Source organism: Sceloporus occidentalis, unplaced genomic scaffold (genome assembly GCF_023333645.1).
Source record: "Sceloporus occidentalis isolate IW3139 unplaced genomic scaffold, rSceOcc1.0.p SCAF_1, whole genome shotgun sequence".
In the NCBI taxonomy this organism is placed as follows: Eukaryota; Metazoa; Chordata; class Lepidosauria; order Squamata; family Phrynosomatidae; genus Sceloporus; species Sceloporus occidentalis.
The window spans coordinates 148,365,591-148,387,615 of NW_028316981.1; the positions used below are offsets into that span (position 1 = coordinate 148,365,591).

Here is a 22,025-nt window from a genome sequence, read left to right on the forward strand (position 1 = left end):
GACTATCTTTGATCTCAAATTCAAGGTTTTTCTGGAGAGATAGAAGAGAAACTATTAGGAAGAAAGACTATGCTTGCACTTAACTGTGGTTCTGCTCCCAACATGTATCTATGATGCTGAGAATGGGGAGACAGGTGGATGATTATGAGGAGCATATTTATTCTCACCTAGAAAGGCAGTCACATATTGCACAAGCCTTTTCTATGGTGTCATTTGGCCTTTGCAAGACTACAGTCATGTGCCTACCAGGAAAGCCAACAGATTAGAAAAAGAGATGATGATGATGATGATGATATTTATTTATATCCCACCCCATCTGCACTCAGGCAATCAGGGCAGCTTACAGCATTAAAAATTATACAAATCATACCACCAATCCTCCCTCCCTTAAAATAAAATTAAATATTTTACACTTTAAAACATGTTAAAAGATAAATAACAATTTAAACGATAGATAAAAACAAACAACAATAGACAAGCAAACAGCAAACAGGATCGATCCATTGCTTCCTCTCTTTGGTGGTGGGGCGTCTATTCAGGAAAGTCCTGCCAGAAGAGATCCGTCTTAACAGCTTTTTAAAAAGCTGTCTAAGGTGGTTATATGACGGATCCCATCCGGCAGGCCATTCCATAGTTTGGAAGCGATAGCCAAAAAAGTCCTCTGGGCAGTTGTAGATAACCTGGTTTTTATTTGTTGTAGCAGATTTCTCCCAGAGGACATAAGTGTGCGGGATGGATTATATGAAAGGAGGCGGTCCTGGAGATATTTTGGACCCAGGCCATTTAGGGCTTTAAAGGTAATAACCAACACCTTGTACTGGGTAATAACCAAGGTAATAACCAAGACCTTGTAAATACTGGGACTGGAAACTGATGGGCAGCCAGTGAAGAGATCTTAAAATTGGTGTGATATGGTCTCTTCTAGAGGTATCCGAGACCAGTCTGGCTGCCATATTCTGTACCAGTTGAAGTTTCCAGACCAAGCACAAGGGTAGCCCCATGTAGAGTGCATTACAGAAATCCAGACGTGAGGTTACCAGCGCGTGTACTACAGGTTCCCTGACTTCCAGGAAAAATTCCTGACTTTGGGCGCAGCTGACATATCAGCCGGAGCTGATAACAGGCACTCCTGAATATGAGCATTGGTGTTTTAAAAGTAAGCCTCATGTGGGGAAAAAAAGATTACAGGGTGACAAGATATGGGTGGATGTTACTCTCAAAAATAACTGTGAAGATTCTGCAGTTATATCACTGCATGGCATGGCAGTTTGGAAACAGCTAGGGAAAAGCCACACTAGAAATTATGACAATAATATGGTTTCTACTGCTGCACCACTTTAGCTATTTTACAAAGTACTTTTTGATAGGAAATTGGCTTCCTACAGTTTGATCTATACCAAGTTATATATTTTAAAATGTGATTTTTATCCCACATTCTTTCAAGGGATGGAGGTGAAAGTTATGTCAGTAAACATAAAACATAAACATATCCCTTAAAGTATGATGGGGGGGGAAGCATGTACTATAAACATATGTAAAAACAAATAATATTAACAGAAATGCAGGGTGTACATAAAGGTGTTTTAAAAGTAGGCCTCATGTGGAAAAAAATGATCACAGGGTGACAAAGAAGATATGGGTGGATGTTACTCTCAAAAATAACTGCAAAGATTCTGCAGTTATATCACTGCATGGCAAGGCAGTTTGGAAACACCTTGGAAAAAGCCACACTAGAAATTGTGACAAGAATATGGTTTGTACTGCTGCATGACTTTAACTGTTCTACAAAGTACTTTTTGATAGAAACTGACTTCCTACAGTTTGATCTATATCAAGTTATTTATTTTTATAAGGTGACTTTTATTCCACATTCTTTCAAGGGATGGAGGTCAAAGTTATGTCAGTAAACATAAAACATGAACATATCCCTTAAAGTATGAAAAGGGGGGGGGGGGAGCATGTATTACAAACATATATAAAAACAAATAATATTAACAGAAAGTACATAAACAATAACACCAAATAGTTTTTTGTGGGTTTTTCAGGCTATGTGGCCACATTCCAGAAAAGTTTCTTCCTGACGTTTCACCAGCATCTGTGGTTGGCAGATGCTGGCAAAACGTCAGGAAGAAACTTTTCTGGAACATGGCCACATAGCCCGAAAAACCCACAAAAAACTATGGATGCCGGCCATGAAAGCCTTCGACTTTACAATAACACCAAATATTGGAAAGGAAATGAGAGAAACTTCAGTGCACCAGCCAAATGCTTACGTTGTGCTGAGGCATCAATAGGCCTCATTCAGATATCTGCTCATACTGAAAAATGTACTCAGTTTAAAGGAATGGTTCTGTATGTACAGATTGCCCCCTATATCCACGGATTATTTATCCACGGATCTCACTATTGAAAACATTCCAAAAATATATACATTTCAAATAGAAAATCTTGATTTTGCTATTTTATATAAGGGACATCATTTTACTATGCCTCTGCATATAATGGGATTTGAGCCTCCATAGATTTTGGTATCTATGGGAAGTCCTGGAACCAAACCCCAGCAGATGCAAAAGGCCTACTGTAGTGAGAAATGCCAGTCTGTAGGAGAAAAAAACCTGGGACTATATACAGCAGCAATTACAGCAATAATACTGAAGAGAATCAAATTAGACACTAGAAATGTTGCTGCATATGAGAAGCTTTTAAGGTTTCTGCAAAACTGCTCAGGTGGGGCTTGATGATTCAAAATACTGAGCACACAAACTTTCATGTAGTTCCTAAAGAACGAACTTTCATTATCATCCATAGAGCAAATTAAGTGTAATGTTGCATTCAAACAACATACACACTTGCTGCTGCTGCTGTTGTTACTAATATTAATACTACCTTACAAAACCATTTTTGTGTGCTAGAGGTCAATTAAGCCTGACCTAAACAATGAAACTATTTCAAAGACAGGAAAGACTGCTGCCTTCTCTGTGGTGTCCAAAACCTTTGAAGTATCTAAGGCAGCTGCTCCTGGCAGATAGGAACTCTTGTTCTTTTAAAAATATACTTTGTTCTGCTTACAGCTGGTAGATTTGAAAGCCCAACTAAACTAAGTTAAAACACACACACAAACACAGAAAATCAATAAAAGTTCCCTTCCTGAATACATCAAAAGAAAATGACAAATCTGAAGGAGATAAATGAAAAAGAGAGATGAGGAGTTGGCACCAACCAGGGAGATGCTTTTATATTCAATAAATAGGATGCACTCTAATGAACAAATGCACAGATCTGTTTTAAACTGATACACACCAAATAAAATTTAATTGGGAGAATTAGTGTAAGCATGCTTTCCACTAGTGATTAAAGAATCCAAATCCATCTTGGGGCCCTCACAATGCAGTGGACAGTATGTGGTAGGAAATGGTAGATTGAAACAAAAGAGGTTCGTGGAACTGTGCCCCTTCTCCTACTATACCTTCCTTTTGGAATGCTAATCACCGTATCTAGCATTAGATGCAGTGGAATATGTGGGAAACATAAACAGAGTTCACCTAATGAACAAATGCATAGATCTGTTTTAAAATGATACAGACCAAATAATTTTTAATTGCGAAAATTAAACACTGGTGATTAGCAAGCATGTTTTCCACTTGCGATTAAAGTTAATTATTGTTCCACTCAATTAGAATTTCTGTCACAAAACGCTAATGCATACTAACAGATGGGCAGGATAAAGCTTCTGGAACCTACTTTTTCTGAAAGAGGTTTGAAACCTCACTGTCCATACCAGACGCTTCCAAGTCAGCCTGAATATGCATGGCCCAACCACACAAGGTCAAGCTGTATCATCATCATCATCATCATCATCATCATCATCATCATCATCATCAAGCTTTATTTATAATGTGCTGTAAATTTACACAGCGCTGTACATACAATTAAAATAGATAAAATAAACCTGCCTATGACATATGTAAATAGGGTAATTTTGTTTTGTCACCTCCCAACCATGCATGCATGCTGTTGTACAAACACACCACCAGCGTCTGCCTGCTGCCTAGATGCCATCCCACTGGATGGCCACTCCTTAGATCAGCCATACAGACATACCTGTGATCCTGCACTGGTACAGGGCATTGGAGCATCCGTGTGCCCAGTGAAATACTGGCAAAACACAATCATGGGCCTCCCCTCCTTGCCACTTTCAGCCTCTTCACCTCTTGCCCCCTCTTGGACTGTCTGGTTTGTGTACATTGTAATTACATCCATTGGAGGTGTCATGCTCTCCAATAGGATAGATCACTCCTTTAGAAGTGCTCTGGTATCAGGGTGTTTACATTGCTGCCCCAACCACTTGGTACAGTGGCTCTGTCCTATTTAGATGCACGTCTGCAGTGGTGCATTTATATGCAGCTTTAAGGTTAGGGTTACGATAGATTACTCCTTTAGAAGTGCCCTGGCATCAGGGTGTTTATATACAGGGTCCTAGATGCATATTTTCTGTTTCTGTTTTCTGTTTCGGAATATTCTGGGTTCTTTTTGCTTCGGGTTTTAGCTGTAGAACGTGGCTTCAATCAGGTTTCCACCTGCTTTGGATGGCATGCATCATCTAAAGCAGTGTGAAACCGCATTTGGCATGTATAACTATAAATAACTTATTAAATCACCCCTTAAATAACTTATTAAAAGAATTAAACAAATACATGAAGAATTGATAGTTATTCACCAGGATACAGATCTCTTGGCATACTTGAGGACATTATATGTTTGCCCTTCTCTAACCTTCCAGAGGCATCTAGTGGGCTGATGTTCAAAACAGAATGCTGAACTTGTGGATCTTGGTGATATTCAACAACAGATTACTTCTCTTGATTTGAAATCAGGAGGCAAGCCTATCTCTGCCAACTCAATTCTTTCTTTTTGACACAGCCAGGAGGCGTGATACATTTCAGAAAGATGGGGAAACCATAAACTGCTTACATATCACCAATCAATAGGAAGAAACTCTTCTAGAACATGGCCACATAGCCCGAAAAACCCACAAAAAAACTCTCTTTTAATTGTTTTGAGAGACAGAAGTATTACCGAGTTAGAAGGGAGTGTGATTTTTTCAATGTAGAAAAATATTTAATATGAAGCTTTAAGGTAAATGTGCTTTATCTATACTGATTTCTTGCAATGAGAAGCCTCATTACATCATTACAGAGATAAATTTTCTGACATATGACACAAGATGCATATGACATAATTTTATAGTGTCTACTGAAGCCAGCTGTAGCTAAAGAAAATTATGTAAGAGAAAAGCCTGCAAAAGCCACCCCAGTAATAACTTGTTATGCAAAATGTATAATGCAGGATAAAATTTGGGTAACATTTAGCTTGTTGAAAAAACTTTCACTTATTATTCTTTATTATTATTATTCTGTGCCAAGTATTCATACATGTCTGTTTTACTTTCTTTATAACATATAAATAATCCCATTCCATAATAGCATTCAAACATTACAGACTGTATATTCCACAGTGCAGACTTTAGCACAGTAATGTTAGTATACAATGTGGGGCATCTTTTATATATAATGCAAAGAAATATATGACTTATTGTGTCTTAGGGCTCAATTATAACATCTCACTTTATTACAATTTGCATTGTACACATTTGCCTATAGGGTATGACAATCTTTGAAATACAGTACAAAGAAGTAACAAAGGGGGAAATTAGGATTAATAAAGAGAATATTAAGAGTCCATGTGCAGGACTGCAGAGGTTAGAAAAAATTATATTCAGTAACAGACTGCACTGTAGTTGTCTTGCAGTCTGCTACCATAACAGAAAGCACAAAAGGAAGAGGAGGAACTATTAGCCCAGCACTTAAAAACAAGAAATATGAGTAAATGTCGGAGAAAAGATACTTGCAAACAGTTTTAAAAAAAGATAAAAAAAGAATACATTTGAAATGGTTGGAAATATTCTTGCAGGTTGATCTGTGGTATACCCTTAGTTTTTATGGCTATGTTATAGTGAAAGAAAGAGCGAATGGGAAAACAAACTGACCAAAGTTCTTCTTACTGAAAATGATGAAATTAACACTATTCACACAGTTTTGCTTGATATTAATGAGAAAGCATCTTTCATATATGTCTAAAAAACTGCATCCAGTTTCATAATAAGGGCCTCAGGAGACATATCTTCCAGCCAGCTACCTTATGTCTATACCATTTGCCTAAAATTCTTGTTCTTGTTGCTGCTGCTGCTGCATTCCTTCAAATCATTTCTGACTTCAGACAACCCTAAGATAAACCTATCCTGGGATTTTCTTGGCAAGATTTGTTCAGAGGTGTTTTTGCCACTGTCTTCCTTTGAGGATGAGAGAGTGCGACTTGCCCAAGGTCACTTAATGGGTTTTGATGGCTGAGTAAGGATTCAAACCCTGGTCTCCAGAGTCCTAGTCCAACACTCTAACTACTATGACACACTGGTCTTGACCTTAGTTACTTAAGTGACTTCTAAAAGACTGAACAAGGAAAACTAATTCCCCATGTTGACACACTATGGCAGTGATGGCGAACCCATGGCACGCGTGCCAGAGGTGGCACTCAGAGCCCTCTCTGTGGGCACATGTGCCGTCACCCCAGCACAGAGTTTGCCAGAGTTCGTTACTAGAAAGCCAGAGGGACATGGCACTTTGCAATAAATAAGTGGGTTTTGGGTTGCAGGTTGGGCACTTGGCTTCTAAAAGGTTCACCATCACTGCACTATGGGGACAAACAAATGAAACTTCATGAAATAGGCTAATACAGGACACAAGTATCTATGAAATATCAAATCTTGCATGTGGAAAACTTTTAGCATCTGCTAGATGACACTGTATCAGAAACTTCTAAGTAAATTCATGCTGCTTTTAAAGGCAGAACATGTAATCATAGCAGTCAACTCAGCCACATACATGTGAGTCAAGATTTAAGGTAGCATATATCTTTGACTATAAGTAAACTTCATATACTGTATATACTCATGTATAAGTCTAGAAATTTTAGTCAAAAAATTGACTCCAAAAACCTAGGCCGACTTATCCACAGGTCAACTATACTTTATTAAAAAGAGAACCATTCCTGGTGAAAGGCAAGAGTGCAGACCTCTCTCTGCTTTCTCTTCCATCCATCCTTTAGTGTGAGCCAAAACCATTATACCTGCCAGAATTTTGTAGGTTCTTTGGCATTGTTTTCCTTTGCTTCATCATTTAGATCCTTTGTTGCATGTCCCTAAGTTTTACCCTCGCCCTATCCACGGGTCATATCAAAATCCATAATTTTGCCCCCAAAACCTGCCCTTGACTTATACATGAGGTCAACTTATAGTCGAGTGTATACGGTATAAGTCAAGAGCAGGTTTGTGGGCAAAAAAAATGTATTTTGATATGACCAGTGGATAATTGAGGGTATAACTTAGGGCATGTAATGAAGGATGTAATGGACGAAGCAAAGGAAAAAAATACCAAAGAATTTACAAAATTCTAGCAGGCATAACTATTTGTGCTCATACTAAAGGCTGGATGGATGAGAGAGTAGAAGGGGTTCAGTCCTGCCAGGGCCAGGGGAATGGTTTTATAAAGTACAGTACTTACATTGGCCCATAGATACATTGACTCAGGGTCTTTTGTTCAATTTTTAAACCGAAATTTCTAGACATAAACATGAGTATATACAGTAGATTAAAATTGAGGATCAACCCCCCCCCCTCCTTTGCTCTATTAAGACTACTGTGTAACACCCTCCTCACATAGTTTTTTATTCTAATCCCTACCACCACAACCACCACCACCAGCATTAAAGGCAGAATGCAACAGAAACACAAGGTTCGTGAGAAGGGGGAAGATTAGAGCTTGGTTTTGTCTTATCCATCCAGAGGAAGAAATCTGAAGAATGGTAACATGAATCATATTCGATATAACAGAGGACATTACTTCATTTCCACTTGCAGAAAGATATAACATGGACAATCCAGAGAGGCAGGAAATAACTAGGCAAATCTGCAAAAAGGACACTTTATAGGAAGAAAAATATAAATTTTGTGATAATGAACTACTTTTGAAACAGATGTTAACCATTTCTGATTATACTGACAATAGAGGAAAAATAGTAGGACAAAATAAGCAACTTTGGCACTGTACCAAAAGGTAAGTGTAATTTTTCTTAATTAGAAAATTGGGTAATTTTTCTTAATTAGAAAAAACAACAACCTGTTGTTCATATCTTTGCTTGAGTTCCTCCAACTGCCAGGAGAATTCTTTTGACTGCTTTTCACGGAGAGATTTTGACCTGCTTAGATCTGCTTCCACCCTTTCCATCTAGAAAGTAAAGATAGCATTTAATACAGTGATTCTCCAACTTTTTAGCCTTAAGACCCATTTTACTTCTATATGCAGATCCCCCCCCAACTCGACATAGTATATGAATTAAAACATGGTTGTTTATAGTGTTTGTAATTTGCTCAGACATTCATGTATATTCATATTTTAACATTTTATAAAGAAATTGCTCTCCTCCTCCTTGAGGCAGAGACTCTAAGCATCCTCCTTTCTTTTCTCTTCCTTTCGAGGACAGAAAAGGTTTGGGAAGAGGAGAAAGAGGGACCAGAACCTCCTGTCTCATGACCTCCCCCCCACCCCCTTGAGCAACTCTCACAACCCTCCTGGGGGTCCTGCCCCACCAACTGAGAACCACTAATACATTAAACTCATTGTTTCAAAACAGACATTGCTGATAATAGTTGGCTTGCCATCAAATGGATAAAAATTATTTTGCAGACTTAGTGACTGTTGTAAAAACTAAGTCAAGAATACCACATCTATAAAATTTAGAGGCTGTGCAGACCGCCCTTAAGGGGCGGCCTGCAGCTGCCTCCAGCTGTGCCAGATCAGGGCCGCAGCAACCACACACTGCAGCCCAATCTGGCCTTTCCAGGGTGCAAAAAAGAGCTTATTTGGTGCTGCATTGTGTGGATGCAGCATCGAATGAGCGCTGTATGGAGTGTTGCGCGGCATCATGCCACCTTGAGGGTGGAGTTGAGGTGTGCATCATGTGGACACCGTGCCCTGACTCCGCCCCCCAGATCAGCCTTTATGGCCAGTGTGCACAGCCCCTAAGTACACATCACCAGCACCATCAAGACAATACTTTTTTTTAAAGTCCACTGATTTCAGTAGAAGACATAAACCAGTACTGAATGCTCTCCAATTTTGCATCCCATGAAATGGGCTCTGTTTCAAGAAAGCTTAAACCAAGATGTGTACTGAGTCATAAATTGCTAAAAGACTCTCTGTTGCTGTAGTTAAATGAAGAACAATGGAATGAATTCAGATTTAAACTCATGTCCTCTCTTTACCATGGCAGATTTCTAGCTCTCTCAAAATGCTACATAGAGTGTTGAGGGGAGTTCTAGTTTTGGGGTAGGGATCTCTGAATGTACAGTTTTCAGACATATTCAAAAAACTAAAGTCTTCCTTCTGAAGAAGGCATATTCTAAATCCATACCAATGGAATTTTAATTGCTGAACTCTGACTGGACTATGTTCAATTTCCATTCTTCTATCTCTCATAAAACATATATTTGAAATGTCCCTTGTTGTAACAATGATTTCAATGTCTAAAGTTTAAAACTTATAGAATTATGCAAAGTATTGCAAATGCATTTGACTGTACAAATATAAATGAATGAAATGGGAACCATATCTGGAACCATAAACAGGAGCAATACAACATTCTATTTTGGGTTTTACTTGCACTATCATTATCATGTCCTTTCCTTTAAAAAATTTTTTTATTAAAAATCTAACTACAAAAATGAACTGTAAAAATAAACAACAAAAACACACCATTACCACTTTAAAAAGGTGTTGAAAAGTATGGGATGAATCTCTCAAAATCTGACCCTCTGAAGCAGGGGGACAATGAAAGTCTTCTTTGTCATGATTTTTCAAAACAAATAAAAGTGTACCAGTTTCCGACAATGTATCTGATTTTGAGTAATTCTGAGTTCTGTATGTGATACCTGCTGCGTCAGTTTTTCTGAAAGAGCTAAATTCTAAACACAATGGTATCACTGATTCACAGACAATGAAGTGGCCATTTTCGAATGTTTAGTTATTTCTTTTCTGGCGGCAAGCAGAAGAAAAGTGATGAGATGTTTATTGGATATATCTAACTTAGGTCCTTGAAATATACAATGCACCCTTTGTTTACATGGGGGATCCATTCCAGACCACCACCCCCACGTAAAAGAAAAAACACGTAAGCTCAAGCCCCATTGGAAGTAATGGGACTTGTGTTGCCCTGCGCATCCCATGGTCATGCATCCCATTACTTCTTCTGGGGCATGCAAGGCTTTTTCCTGGCACGGCTTCCAGCGTATTTAGAAGTGCAAGATCTGTTTCTCTGAAGATGTCAGCCACAGATGATGGATAAACATCAGAAATAAACTCTTCTAGAACATGACCACATAACCCGAAAAACCCACCAAAATTACCAGATCTGTTTGTTTGTTAACTGTGCAAATTTCTACTGACGCTTTTCCTCCCAAATCTCTAAACTTTGGACAGTCCCACCACATGCACCAGTAAGTACCAATAGCTTTGCATTCATACCAACATGATCTTGAATTACTTGCTGTGATGTGAGCCAGTCTCACTGAGGCAAAATGCCACCTATATAAAGTTTTTCTGAGAAGTTTCCTTATTTTTTTGGTGAAATTGACTTCTTTATGGAAGATTTCTATAATATTGACCAATCATGGTCTGCAATTGAGATATTTAAGTCATATTCCCACAACCCTTTGTATAACTATTCTGGAAATTAGCTGTCAATAAATTATGGATACCTAGACTTTGGAATTTGTGTGGTATCACAATTTTGTGTTCTCAAGTGTAGAATGTTCCTTGTTGGCCAACCTCATGTCCCACGATGTGGAGTACTTGATGTACTAAAAACCATGAGCATGTTCTGTCTGATAACTTTTTTTGAATTTGTTTGCTAATTCGACATTTACCTTTTGGGGGGGGGGGGGAATCCATTTATCTGTATAAATTTCCCAAATGGCAAATAAAGTATCTCTGTCTTCCTGACAGAAAAGAGGGTGAATCATCAAAGGAATTAATGGAGAGATCTGACAAGCCAGATATTTTTGCAATCTCAGTAGTTCTGTATAAGGTGTTATCCTGATAAATTATCTCATTGGGACACTTCCTTCTTAAAATATAGCTTTTACATGAGGATCATTTTTAACTGAATATCAGCCCATGGCCTACTGGCCACCTCCCTTAGAGGGGAGAGTAACTGTTTTGATTGGAAAGAATAATAGTATTTTTGGATGTCTGGAACTCCCAGCCCTTCCTCTAAAATATGATTATGAGATTTTTAGCTATTCCAGTTTTTTTACTCTTAAATATAAATTGATTCAACACTGGTTGCCATGATTTTAAATCCCAGTTAATGATACTGGCAAAACTTGGGGGGGGGGGGATTAGGTTTGGGCAACAGCTATACATTGCCGACAGGATCATGATAATCTTCTCCAATTTTGTAGATCCAATATAGCATACCTTAGAATTTTATTATAGAAGGTTATTCCCCCACCCCCCAAATTTTAAAAGATTTTTAGGATTAATTTCTAGGTACTTCAAAGATTACTAAGTAGTTCAAAGTTTCAGCATACATACAAGGAAGCACAAATAGCAACTGAAAGATGCAAACATAGTGCTTCAGAGTTATTATTATTATTATTATTATTATTGGTAATCTTGCCATATTGGTTTAGCTATTTCATTATTACAGTGGTCCCTTGGCTTACACGGGGGAGCCGTTCCGGACCCCACCCCCACCCTGCATAAGCTGAAAAACATGCATGCTCAAGTCCCATTCAATTGAATGGGGCTCGTGCTCGCGGTGTGGGAGAGCGTGTGCGCCACGGGTGCGTGCACCATTCATTCTCCCATTGCGCAGCTTTCGCATAAACAGGAAGCCGCATACAGGGCACCCGCATATAGCACTGTATTTTGCCATCTTCTTGATGCTGAGAAACAAAGAGAACAATATCATCAGCAAACATTTTACCAACTATTGACCTGACCATAATGCCTTGAATAGAAGGCTTATTTCTTGTACTTTCTGCAAATGGTAGCAAAACAATAATGAAAAGTAGATGTCTTTCTTTTTTAAAAAGATATATTAGATGAAATCTCTAGATCAGTGTGGTAAAACACACACACACACACACACACACGGTTATCTGGCAAAATTCCTATTGCTCAAGGTATGTTTTTGTTCTGCTACATGCAAAGGCTAACCTAAACTAACTTTTAGGAGTTAAATTTTGTTTAGATGATGACTTGGACTAGAATATAGAAGATGCATATACGTTTTAGAATAGCAGTTACTGGTGACATACATGACTACAGAAGCTCTCGGACCAAATATACTGGGAAAACTGTAAACAAAATTGTTCAGATTACACAGGTGAGTTAAATAAAAAGATGGAGGAGCTCCTTTGTTTGAAACTTGATACACATGTACAAATAGACATCTATGAGGACAGCTGGCAAGAAAATTGGTCTAGAAAAATAAAGGATGTCATATAATTGCAAGAAATATTTCAAAAAAAGAAAGTCTGTTAATCAAAGTAATTGTTGTCAGCTCTCCTTTGCATCATTGGGAGAAAGTTAAGAACAAGGATAATTTTATAATACCTTTAATTTTGTCTTTGCTTAACTGTGTAAATCTCTTTACATTTTGACATTTTACTATAGTCTATTAAAAATGTAATCAAAGACAAAGCCATGTTAGTCTGTATCAGCAAAAAAAGGAATCCTGTAGCTTCTTTCAGACTGAAAGAAAGAAGATTGTACACTAGGTTTTTACAGACTCAGTCAAATTATCAGATGCATGGAGTGAAGCTCCTACAGACAGACATTTATATAAATGGGTGTGTGGGGAGTGTGAACAGTAACAGAAATGCAAAAGACATGGGTATGGCTGGTGAAGTGATAAGGTTAGTTTCAATGACAGTCATAAAGAGTAGTTAGGACACAGATGAGTAAGTAAATATATGAATAATGGAGAAAGTTCTTGGTTTGCTGGATAAGGGCTCAGGACCAGAAAAGTGAGGTAACAGAATAAAGAGAACATACTTGTGGCTGGGATGCCAACTAGTGTTGATATGAGTAGTACGCCATGAAACCATGTCCCTGTTCAAACCACTGTCAACAGGCTGGAGGTTGTGGATATATCCTAAGCCAGTTGTTTTGCTTTCCAATTTCCCGTTGAAGTTTTTCTTGTTGTTGTTATTCAATGATTGCTGTTCAGAGATTCAGAGTGTGCTGGTCTATGACTGTAATAAAGATTCTATCTTTCATACATACTCGCGTACAGGTCGACCTTATACATGTCAAGGGAAGGTTTCAGGGTAAAAATAATAGATTTTGATATGACCCCTGTATAAATTGAGGGTAAAACTTAAGGAACTATAACGAAGGATGGAAAGGGAAAAACACCACTTCTATCCTTCCTTCTCCTTCTCTAGACCTCTCTGGACCACCAAACATCACTTCCCTGGGGCTGGAGGAGAGGTTTTAACAACGAATTGAAGAAGAAAGGAAATGTGTTTTTTGATCAGAAGAGCAGGCTTTCAAATTAGACTGGGAAGGGAAAGAAGTGGAGCTAAAAGGAGTGCTTCTTTGATAGGAAGAGGCGGCTTTCAAATTGGACTGGAAAATGCTTTCTCACAATCACAGACGCACACACACACTCCTGCCTTGAGGCAGGAAGAGTGGGGCATCATGGGGTTGCTCCTTTCAGGACCTTTCTAACCAGTATTAATGTACTGACCTATATATAAGTTGACCCAGGATTTTAGGGTCAATTTTGGGGCATAAATTTTTCAACTTATAGTCATGTATATACAGTATCTATTAGAGGTTCAGAGAACTGGATATTTTTAACAGATTTTATTAATAACTTTGCAAACAATTAATATAATCAACACAAAATACATTCTTTGAGGCGTGGGGTTTTTACAGGAAGATGATTTATCCTGGAATACCTGTAACACCCGAAGTCCAGGGTGTCATCTCACTCCATGGTAGCTGGTGGAACCAAGACCAGAGTGTCTCTCCAAAAGATAGTCTGATGGACTGGAGGTCCAATATTGTTCGTGTTGTTATTAACATATTGAATAAAAACAGACCAATCCTCAAAAAATGTGTGTGCCTTCTTTTGTCTACTGCAAAACCTGAAGGTGTAGGAGAGTTTTACTGACAACCATGTGTCCCAAATCCTCTTTCATCAGTTTCTCAGTTGTACATCTCCTGTTTTTCAACATTTTAGCTTTGGTCCCTAAGATGAGGAATGTGACAAGTTTTTGATTTTTCATGTGGCTATTGTCCTTGCTGTAAATCGATAGCATTAGAAGATCTGGGCAAAATCGTACAGGTTGTTTCACAATATCAGAAACTTTGGTTAAAACAGCATTCCAGAAAGCTCTAATCTTGGGACAATCCAACCACATATATAAATAGGAACCAAGAGTCTTACAGCCTCTCCAGCATTTTGGAGAGGCATCTTTTGCCATTTTTGAAATCTTATGGGTGTTAAATAACATCTGTGTATGGCCCTTAAGGTTCCCTCCCTCATCAGTGCTGACCATGATTTATATGGGGGTGGGGAGGCCATATGCATAACCAGGTGATTTCAGAGATAACTATGATTGCCAAATTATCCTGGCAGTTTGAGACTGTTGCTATAGGTGGATTTCATTTTATTTTTTATATACAATGGCTCCCCCATTATAATGTCCTTTTACTATACAAATGTGTTTGGAAAAGGTCAAGGGACTGGGGCAATCATCCGTTATTAACTTGCTTTTTGCAAATGAGACCACTTGCAGTTTTTGGAACCAGAATGGTTTGGTGTTTCCCAAGACACTGACCAAATTAGCTGTCATTTTGAGCTTTCCATGTTCAAATAAATCCATAATTCTGTATAGGCCACACTCCTTCCAACATTTGAAATGAGCTAATTCATCTACTTCAGCACCAACCCTCCTTCCCTGGTGTTAGTGTATCTAACAGACTTGGGGAAGTTGGGTCTTTTTCTGTTGAATATTTAGTCATTAATCATCTTTTGCCAGAATTTGAACTTGAGGGGAGTGTGACAAATAGGGATAGACTGGAATAGAAAAAATAAGTGTGGGACAAGAAACATCTTTACAATGGCAATCCTCCCAAGGATGGAGAGGTTCAAGTGTTTCCATGTGCCCATTCCTCCTCCTCCATGCCTTTTTCTGGAAGCCAGAAAATGGCACTGGTGAGAAGGAACCAGAGCCGCACATCTCTGGCTCCTCCTCCTAGCCCTCTTCCGGCCTTCAGCTGCCTATCCGTAAGAGATGAAGATGGGAAAAGGGCGGGGGGAGGAGGAGCGACCACATGCTGCCTTCTCTGCCCCCCCCACGGGCCCTTTCAGAGCCATAGCTGTCTCCGGAGAGACAGCTATGGCTCTGCAACGGCATGGGGGCGGAACAGCGTCTGGCAAACTCCAGAGGGTGGCAACCAGAGGCTCCTGCCTCTAACTGCTGTCCTCCAAAGCCTGTTTGCCAGCCTCTGAGTGTCCCAAAGGGATAGCTAGAGGCCAGGAAAACGGGGGCGGAGGCCCCACCCCCTGGAGGGCAGAAACCCCTCCCCCAAAGGATGGAAACCACACCCCCAGAGGCCAAAAGCCCCACCCCCGGCACCAGGTAGAGCCCGGTACCATAAAAAACAGTTGTGACATGCGGCCTCAAAAAGGTTCGCCATCACTGTTCTAAGGGCTAGAACAAACAGCCCCTATAGCCCTGCTTTGGGCTGGCTTGGGGGTGTGGCATTTACATGCCCCACACCCCTAAGCAGGAGAGTAGCTGGATCAGTGATTACAGATCACCTGGTTTCTCTCCTGCTTGGGGGCATTGCACTTAGACACTACTTTCCCCAGAATTTGCTTTCTGAAAAGAAAAGCTGGCTCTTTGGGAGAAGGGGCAGCTTTTACCACTCCAAAAAGGAGTGGATCTTATCTGCTCCTTTTTGGGATGGAATCTGGCTGTATTGGAGCCATGCATTTGTTTACCCTGGTCCCAATCCAGCCTTAAAGGGGCGGCTCTAAGGGACCACATTTGACTGTCTGTATCCCCTCCTATGATAGATATAAATCTATTTCCAAAATTCATTTCCTTTAGTGAGTTGAATAGGAAATGTCATTCAACCCTGTCAAACGCCTTTAACGTATCCAGTGAGAAAAGTGCCAAAGGAGCTTTTGTTTGGGATGAGTGATGAATCAGATTAAGAACTCTACGGATCAAATTCAACATTCTCCTACCTGGCATAAAGCCTACTGTATCCGGTTGGAGACATTCCAGGATAAATTCCTTTAGTCTGCTTGACATAATAGACATGAATAATTTTGCGTCTTGGTTTCGTAATGCTATTGACATGAATGCTTTGACTGGAGGATTCTCATCTTGTGTCTACAGCATGGGAATTATTCTTGACCTCCACCAACTGCTGGGGGGCAGACCAACACCCATGACATCATTGAACAAATTAAATAGAGAAGAGGTTAATTCATCTGTAAGGAGTTTATAGAATTCATCCAAGAAGCTCTCTGTGCTTGGGGATTTAAATGATTTCAGTTTGCCTACAGCCTTTTTTATTTCCTATTATTATTATTATTACTACTACATTTCATTTATAAAAGTGTTGTAAATTTGCATAGCGCTGTACATAGAATGGATAAAATCGATAAAAATAATAAATCCTGTCAGTGGCATACAATCTAAAAAATAGCAAATGCATATAACAGTAGATAGTAATACAAGCTAGAATAAAATAAGCAAACAACAGGTTAAAAATATCAAATAACAGACATCAGGTCAAATATCAGATGTCAAACTCCAGTTCTATTGGTTTATTCCTCCAGTTCCATTCATTTGTTCAAAAAGAACGATGGGATTCGGACAGTTTCTTTACTTTTAATGATTTTATGAAATCGAAACAATACTTTTCCTATTCTATCTTTTATTTCATAATGTCTCTCATGACAGCTGTAAGTTTATCTAGTCTTTTTGCTTCCCTTAGTTTGATTAGCCATTCTTCTTCCAATGGGATTTGTCCACTCTTCCAATATTTTGTATATAATATGCATGCTGTAGTAACCATATAAAGTATTATACGGGAATATTTTTGTTCTACTAAAATTCCTAAATTGCTGGTCATGTTTAACAAAAAAAGTAGCAGATCTAATGGTATGTTCATATTTAAGATTTTTGTCATTAAATTCTGAATCTTTTTCCAAAATTTGGTGGCATCTTTACACTTCCACCACATATAAAAAAAACCTTCCCTCCAATTTTAAACATTTCCAGCATTTCATATCATCCGTTTTGTAAATCTTATTGATCCTTGAAGGGGACATATACCATCTATAGAACATTTTAGTATAATTTTCTTTAAAATTTTGGCACAGTGTAATTTTTTTTGTGACTTTCCAGGATTTTTCCCAATTTGCTAATTCTTTGGGCTTTCCAAAATCTTGTGCCCATTTTAATATGTTTATTTTATCACCGAATGTTTAATGGTCTCATCCTCTAAATCCCTTTCTCTTAAAGCTTTGTAGTATTTTAATATATGTTTTTTTCTTTATACTCTGGAAAATCTTGTCTATAGCATTTTTCCAGTAGACTGGAAAAATCACAGCAGACTGAAAATAAACATTGTCTCTATCTTCAGTCTGTTGTGATTTTTCCAGTCTGCTGGGACTTCTCCTAGTCTCCAGGAGTTCTCAAAAATCATTGCCAATGGCTCTGAGATTACATTTGCAAGTTCTTTTAATAACCTTGGATGTAGTTCCTCTGGTCCTGGAGACTTAAATTCATTTAGATTAACCATGTATTCCTGTACTAACTATTTACTTATTCTGTGCTGCATTCCCCCTATTGCGTCATCTGCTCCATTTTCCTCAGGTTGAGCACCCTTTTCCTTTTGTGAGAAGACTGGGGCAAAGAAGGGGTTGAGTAGTTCTGCCTTTTCTCTGTTCCCCATCCCGGCTTCATCCCTTTTCACTTGCTGCCCCTCACTCCTGGAACCTCCTTCCCCTACTAACATGGCTCATCACTTCTTTGACCAGTTTGAAAACTGAGTTGAAGACTATCCTGTTCAGAGAAGCGTTCCTAGGCATTGCGTGATTGTTATTTTATATTTTTAATTTGTTGCCTGCCCTATTTTATTCCTGTATTATTATGTATTATTTTCTATGTATTATGCTATTATTTCATGGAATGCACACCATAAGCAGGATTATTTTTATCTATTTTACTGATTGTATGTACAGCACTGTGTAAATCTACAGTGCTATATAAATAAAGCATACTAATAATAACCCTGTTAGCAATTTTTCATGCTTTATTGTCTCTGGTTTTGATTGTATATGTTTGATGTTCTGCCCTTTGGTAAAAAGGCCATTATAAATAAATGCGATTGTTATCTTCCCTTTTGCTTACTCTTTGGGACTCTAAATGTTCTAGGACTATTCCATCCAGGCTCCTCATCATGCAAATACTTATCAATGACCCACCAAGGTCATTATCTTGATACCACTTACTTAACCAAATACCATTCACAGAAGCTTATTCTGCCTCAGCTTTCATTTGAGCATTGTCCAATTGCCTATCTGAGGATTCTCTAATAAAAAGACTTTTTCATATGTGAGTGATGCTGGGCTTGATTGAAAGGCCATGTGTACTGGGAGGTTTGACATACCCCTTCCTAATGGTATATTCCATATTCCCTTTTCATATAATCTATAATCACACAATTTGAGAAAATAAAAAAAAATCTGTTCATTTGGGAAATATTTATTTATCTACAACAGTGAAAAAAAGTTTTATTTTCTATGAATGCAACTTCTGATAGTATTTTGTAAGCACCTTCAGCCACCTGGAACATAATTATTTACTAGATCACAAACAAGGTTAAATTATTTCTGAAGCCTCCAGAAGTACACATCTGAACTAGGAAAACCCGTAACAGGCTGGATTTTCTCCATACTCATAACAGCTTCTGGATTTCAGGACAATTTTCCAGGGTACAGTTTTCCTTTCCTGTATGATTGTTGGGGAAGAAAAGTAGGAATTCAGAAGACTAGCCTGGAGCAGAGATGGTTGAGAGGTGATATGATAGCTCTGTTTAAATATTTAAAGGGATATCATATTGAGGATGGAGCAAGCTTGTTTTCTGCTGCTCCCAAGAACAGGACCAGGAACAAAGGATGCAAGCTACAGGAAAAGAGATTCCACCTAAACATTAGGAGGAACTCCTGACAGTAAGAAATGTTCCGACAGTGAATCACACTCCCTCAGAGAGAATCTCCCTCAAAGAGAGTTCTTCTTTTAAGGTCTTTAAATAGAGGATGAATGGCCATCTTTCGGGGTGCTTTGATTGTGAGTTCCTTCATGGCAGGGGGGTTGGACTGGATGACCCTTGTGATCTCTTCCAACTCTATGATTCTATTATTCTATGACTATGTTTTGGAATGGCTTTGTGATTTTCCCACTCCATGCAAGGCTTTCAGGCATGATTTTAATGTTAGGTTTACCCTTGTACCAAGCTCGGAAGCTGCAGTTGGTTCAAAATATGGTTGCTAGGCTGGTCACTGGTAGCTCCAGGACCAGCCACATAACACCGATACTGAAAGACCTGCATTGGCTTCCAATTCGCTTCCGGGCCCAATACAAGGTGTTGGTCGTTACCTATAAATCCCTAAATGGCTTGGGCCCAGAGTACTTGGAGGACCGCGTCTCCCCATATAATCCGCCCCGCACACTCAGGTCAGGGGGTAAAAATCTTTTGAGCATCCCCAAGACTAAATATGTATCAACTGCGCAAAGGGCATTTTCTGTGGTAGCCCCGCAATCTTGGAATGCCCTCCCTGAAGAGCTCCGCTCAGCCCCCTCCCTGGAGTCGTTCAAGAAGAACCTGAAGACTCAGTTATTCCGTCAAGCTTTCTCCCACATGTCCTGACTGTTCCCCCTATGTGTACTGTTGTGTAGTATTGCTGTTTTGTATTGTTTGGATTTTTAACTCTTTAGTAATTTTGATTGATTCTATGTGGATTTTAATAGTTATGCTGGTTTTAATCGGGGTGTTTTATTGGGATGATTATTTTTTTTAATCTGTATTATATTATATTTGTACTGTCTGTAAACCGCCGTGATCGCAGGAACGGCGGTATAGAAATAAATTTTCAATCAATCAATCAATAATGAATTCACACTGTGGCGCAATGATATGCCAGTTGAAAGGAATGTGGGTATCTAGTCACCTATTGTGACCCCTTTGCTCTACCTTTTGTAGCTCTCTCTATCACCAGTCCCAATGGGGCTGAGTTGCCACTGAGCTATAGTACCTAGACTCCACTTATCAATTATTCAAATGAAGTAAGGGATGTTGAGGAAAAGGCTAAAAGAGAAATAAAATTTCCCAATAAAAGAAAAAAATTATAAACAGCCTCAGTGGTATGCACACATATGGGTAATATAAAAGAGCTACTGTGATCAGATAAAAATAGTGGTATTGTATTTGCGTCCCATGTGTAGGTAGTGTAGTAGTTCACACATATCTGTGCAACTCTTCCAAACTTCAGGTCCAAAAGTGACCCTACACATCACCAAAGTCAATCTCAAGGGAGCACTGAACATCTGAACCATATCAAGTGTTTTGCCTTTGCCAGAATATTTAAGCAGTCTGTTTATACATTATACTAAGGCACTTTCTAAGCACATATATCTGTAAATATGCTACAGAATTTATGACAGCAATTGCACTCCTCCTTCTTATACTTATATACTTACAGCAAGTCACTTATTATTATTATCATTATTATTATTTTCCCATCTCTCCTCAAAGTTTGAGGCAGAGTACTACATGTTAAAATACAAAAAAAAGTTTAAAAGGAAACATATAAATCCAACAGTTAAAATACAATACTATAAAACCATTAAAATACACTTATATAAATATATTCTTTAAAATATACAAATTAAAAAGACATTCTTTAAAAATTGACTGAGTAGGCCTGCCAGAAGAAATGTGTCTTTAATGCTGTTTAAAATGCTGTCAGCATTTTCAGCTGTCGTATCTCTTCCGGCAGGTCATTTCACAGTCTGGGGGAAGCAGACGAAAAGGTCCTCTGTGAAACTGTTTCCAGTCTAGTCCTTGCTAGTTGGAGCAAACATGTCCCAGAGGACATGAGTATACAGGGTGGGTTATACGGGAGAAGGCGATCCTGTTGGTAACCTGAACAACTATATAGAGCTTTAAAGGTAATAACCAACACATTGTACTTTGTACCTACTACAAGGGACATAAAGGAGGTTTGTAGTATAACTGTCCCAGTGATATGGGATTCCACTTCAAACCTCTTACAAAACAGTCTTTTATGACAATAAACACATCTTTATTTTGTTTTAGAAATACCATACTTAAAAACATTTACAAGCAGTACTCTAGCCTCTCCCACCAATTATTTTCCATTTACCCTACACAGCAACTGTGTCACCAGAACTACTCTGACCTCTTTAGAGAAAACACTGGGCCTTGTGCGTTTTAAGACCAAATTTAAATGCAAGTGTCTTCACTAAAAAAAAAAAAAGAGGGGAAAAGTTTTATAAAATAATAATAAATAAAAAATTTATTTCTCTCCCGCTTTTTGCCAAGCAATCAAAGCATCGTACAACAAGTTAAAATAGAACCATATATACATAGTACCCCCCCCCCTTAAAACAAGATTAAACAGTATAAGATTAAAAACTACACATTAAAAACCAACTACCAACTATATAAGACGACTGGGCATATAAGACGACCCCCAACTTTTTCAGTTAAAATATAGTTTGGTATATACTCGCCGTATAAGACTACCCCTCTTCCAACATACACCAAATAAAAATTTAAAAAGTTTTG

At 38.5% G+C, this 22,025-nt stretch overlaps 1 protein-coding gene across 11 annotated transcripts in view; it reads right to left on the reverse strand.

Annotated features, from left to right (window-relative positions):
* The window catches only part of CEP112 (centrosomal protein 112), a 402,980-nt gene that overhangs the window by 211,708 nt on the left and 169,247 nt on the right, over positions 1 to 22,025 (reverse strand). For 10 of the 11 annotated variants that reach the window (XM_089540765.1, XM_089540791.1, XM_089540799.1 and 7 more), the window contains one exon: positions 8,232 to 8,339. The exons of the other annotated variant lie outside the window; for it this stretch is intronic. In XM_089540765.1, the coding sequence (XP_089396891.1) occupies positions 8,232 to 8,339 (108 nt within the window). The remainder of the gene's footprint in view (positions 1 to 8,231; positions 8,340 to 22,025) is intronic. 11 annotated transcript variants of the gene reach the window in all.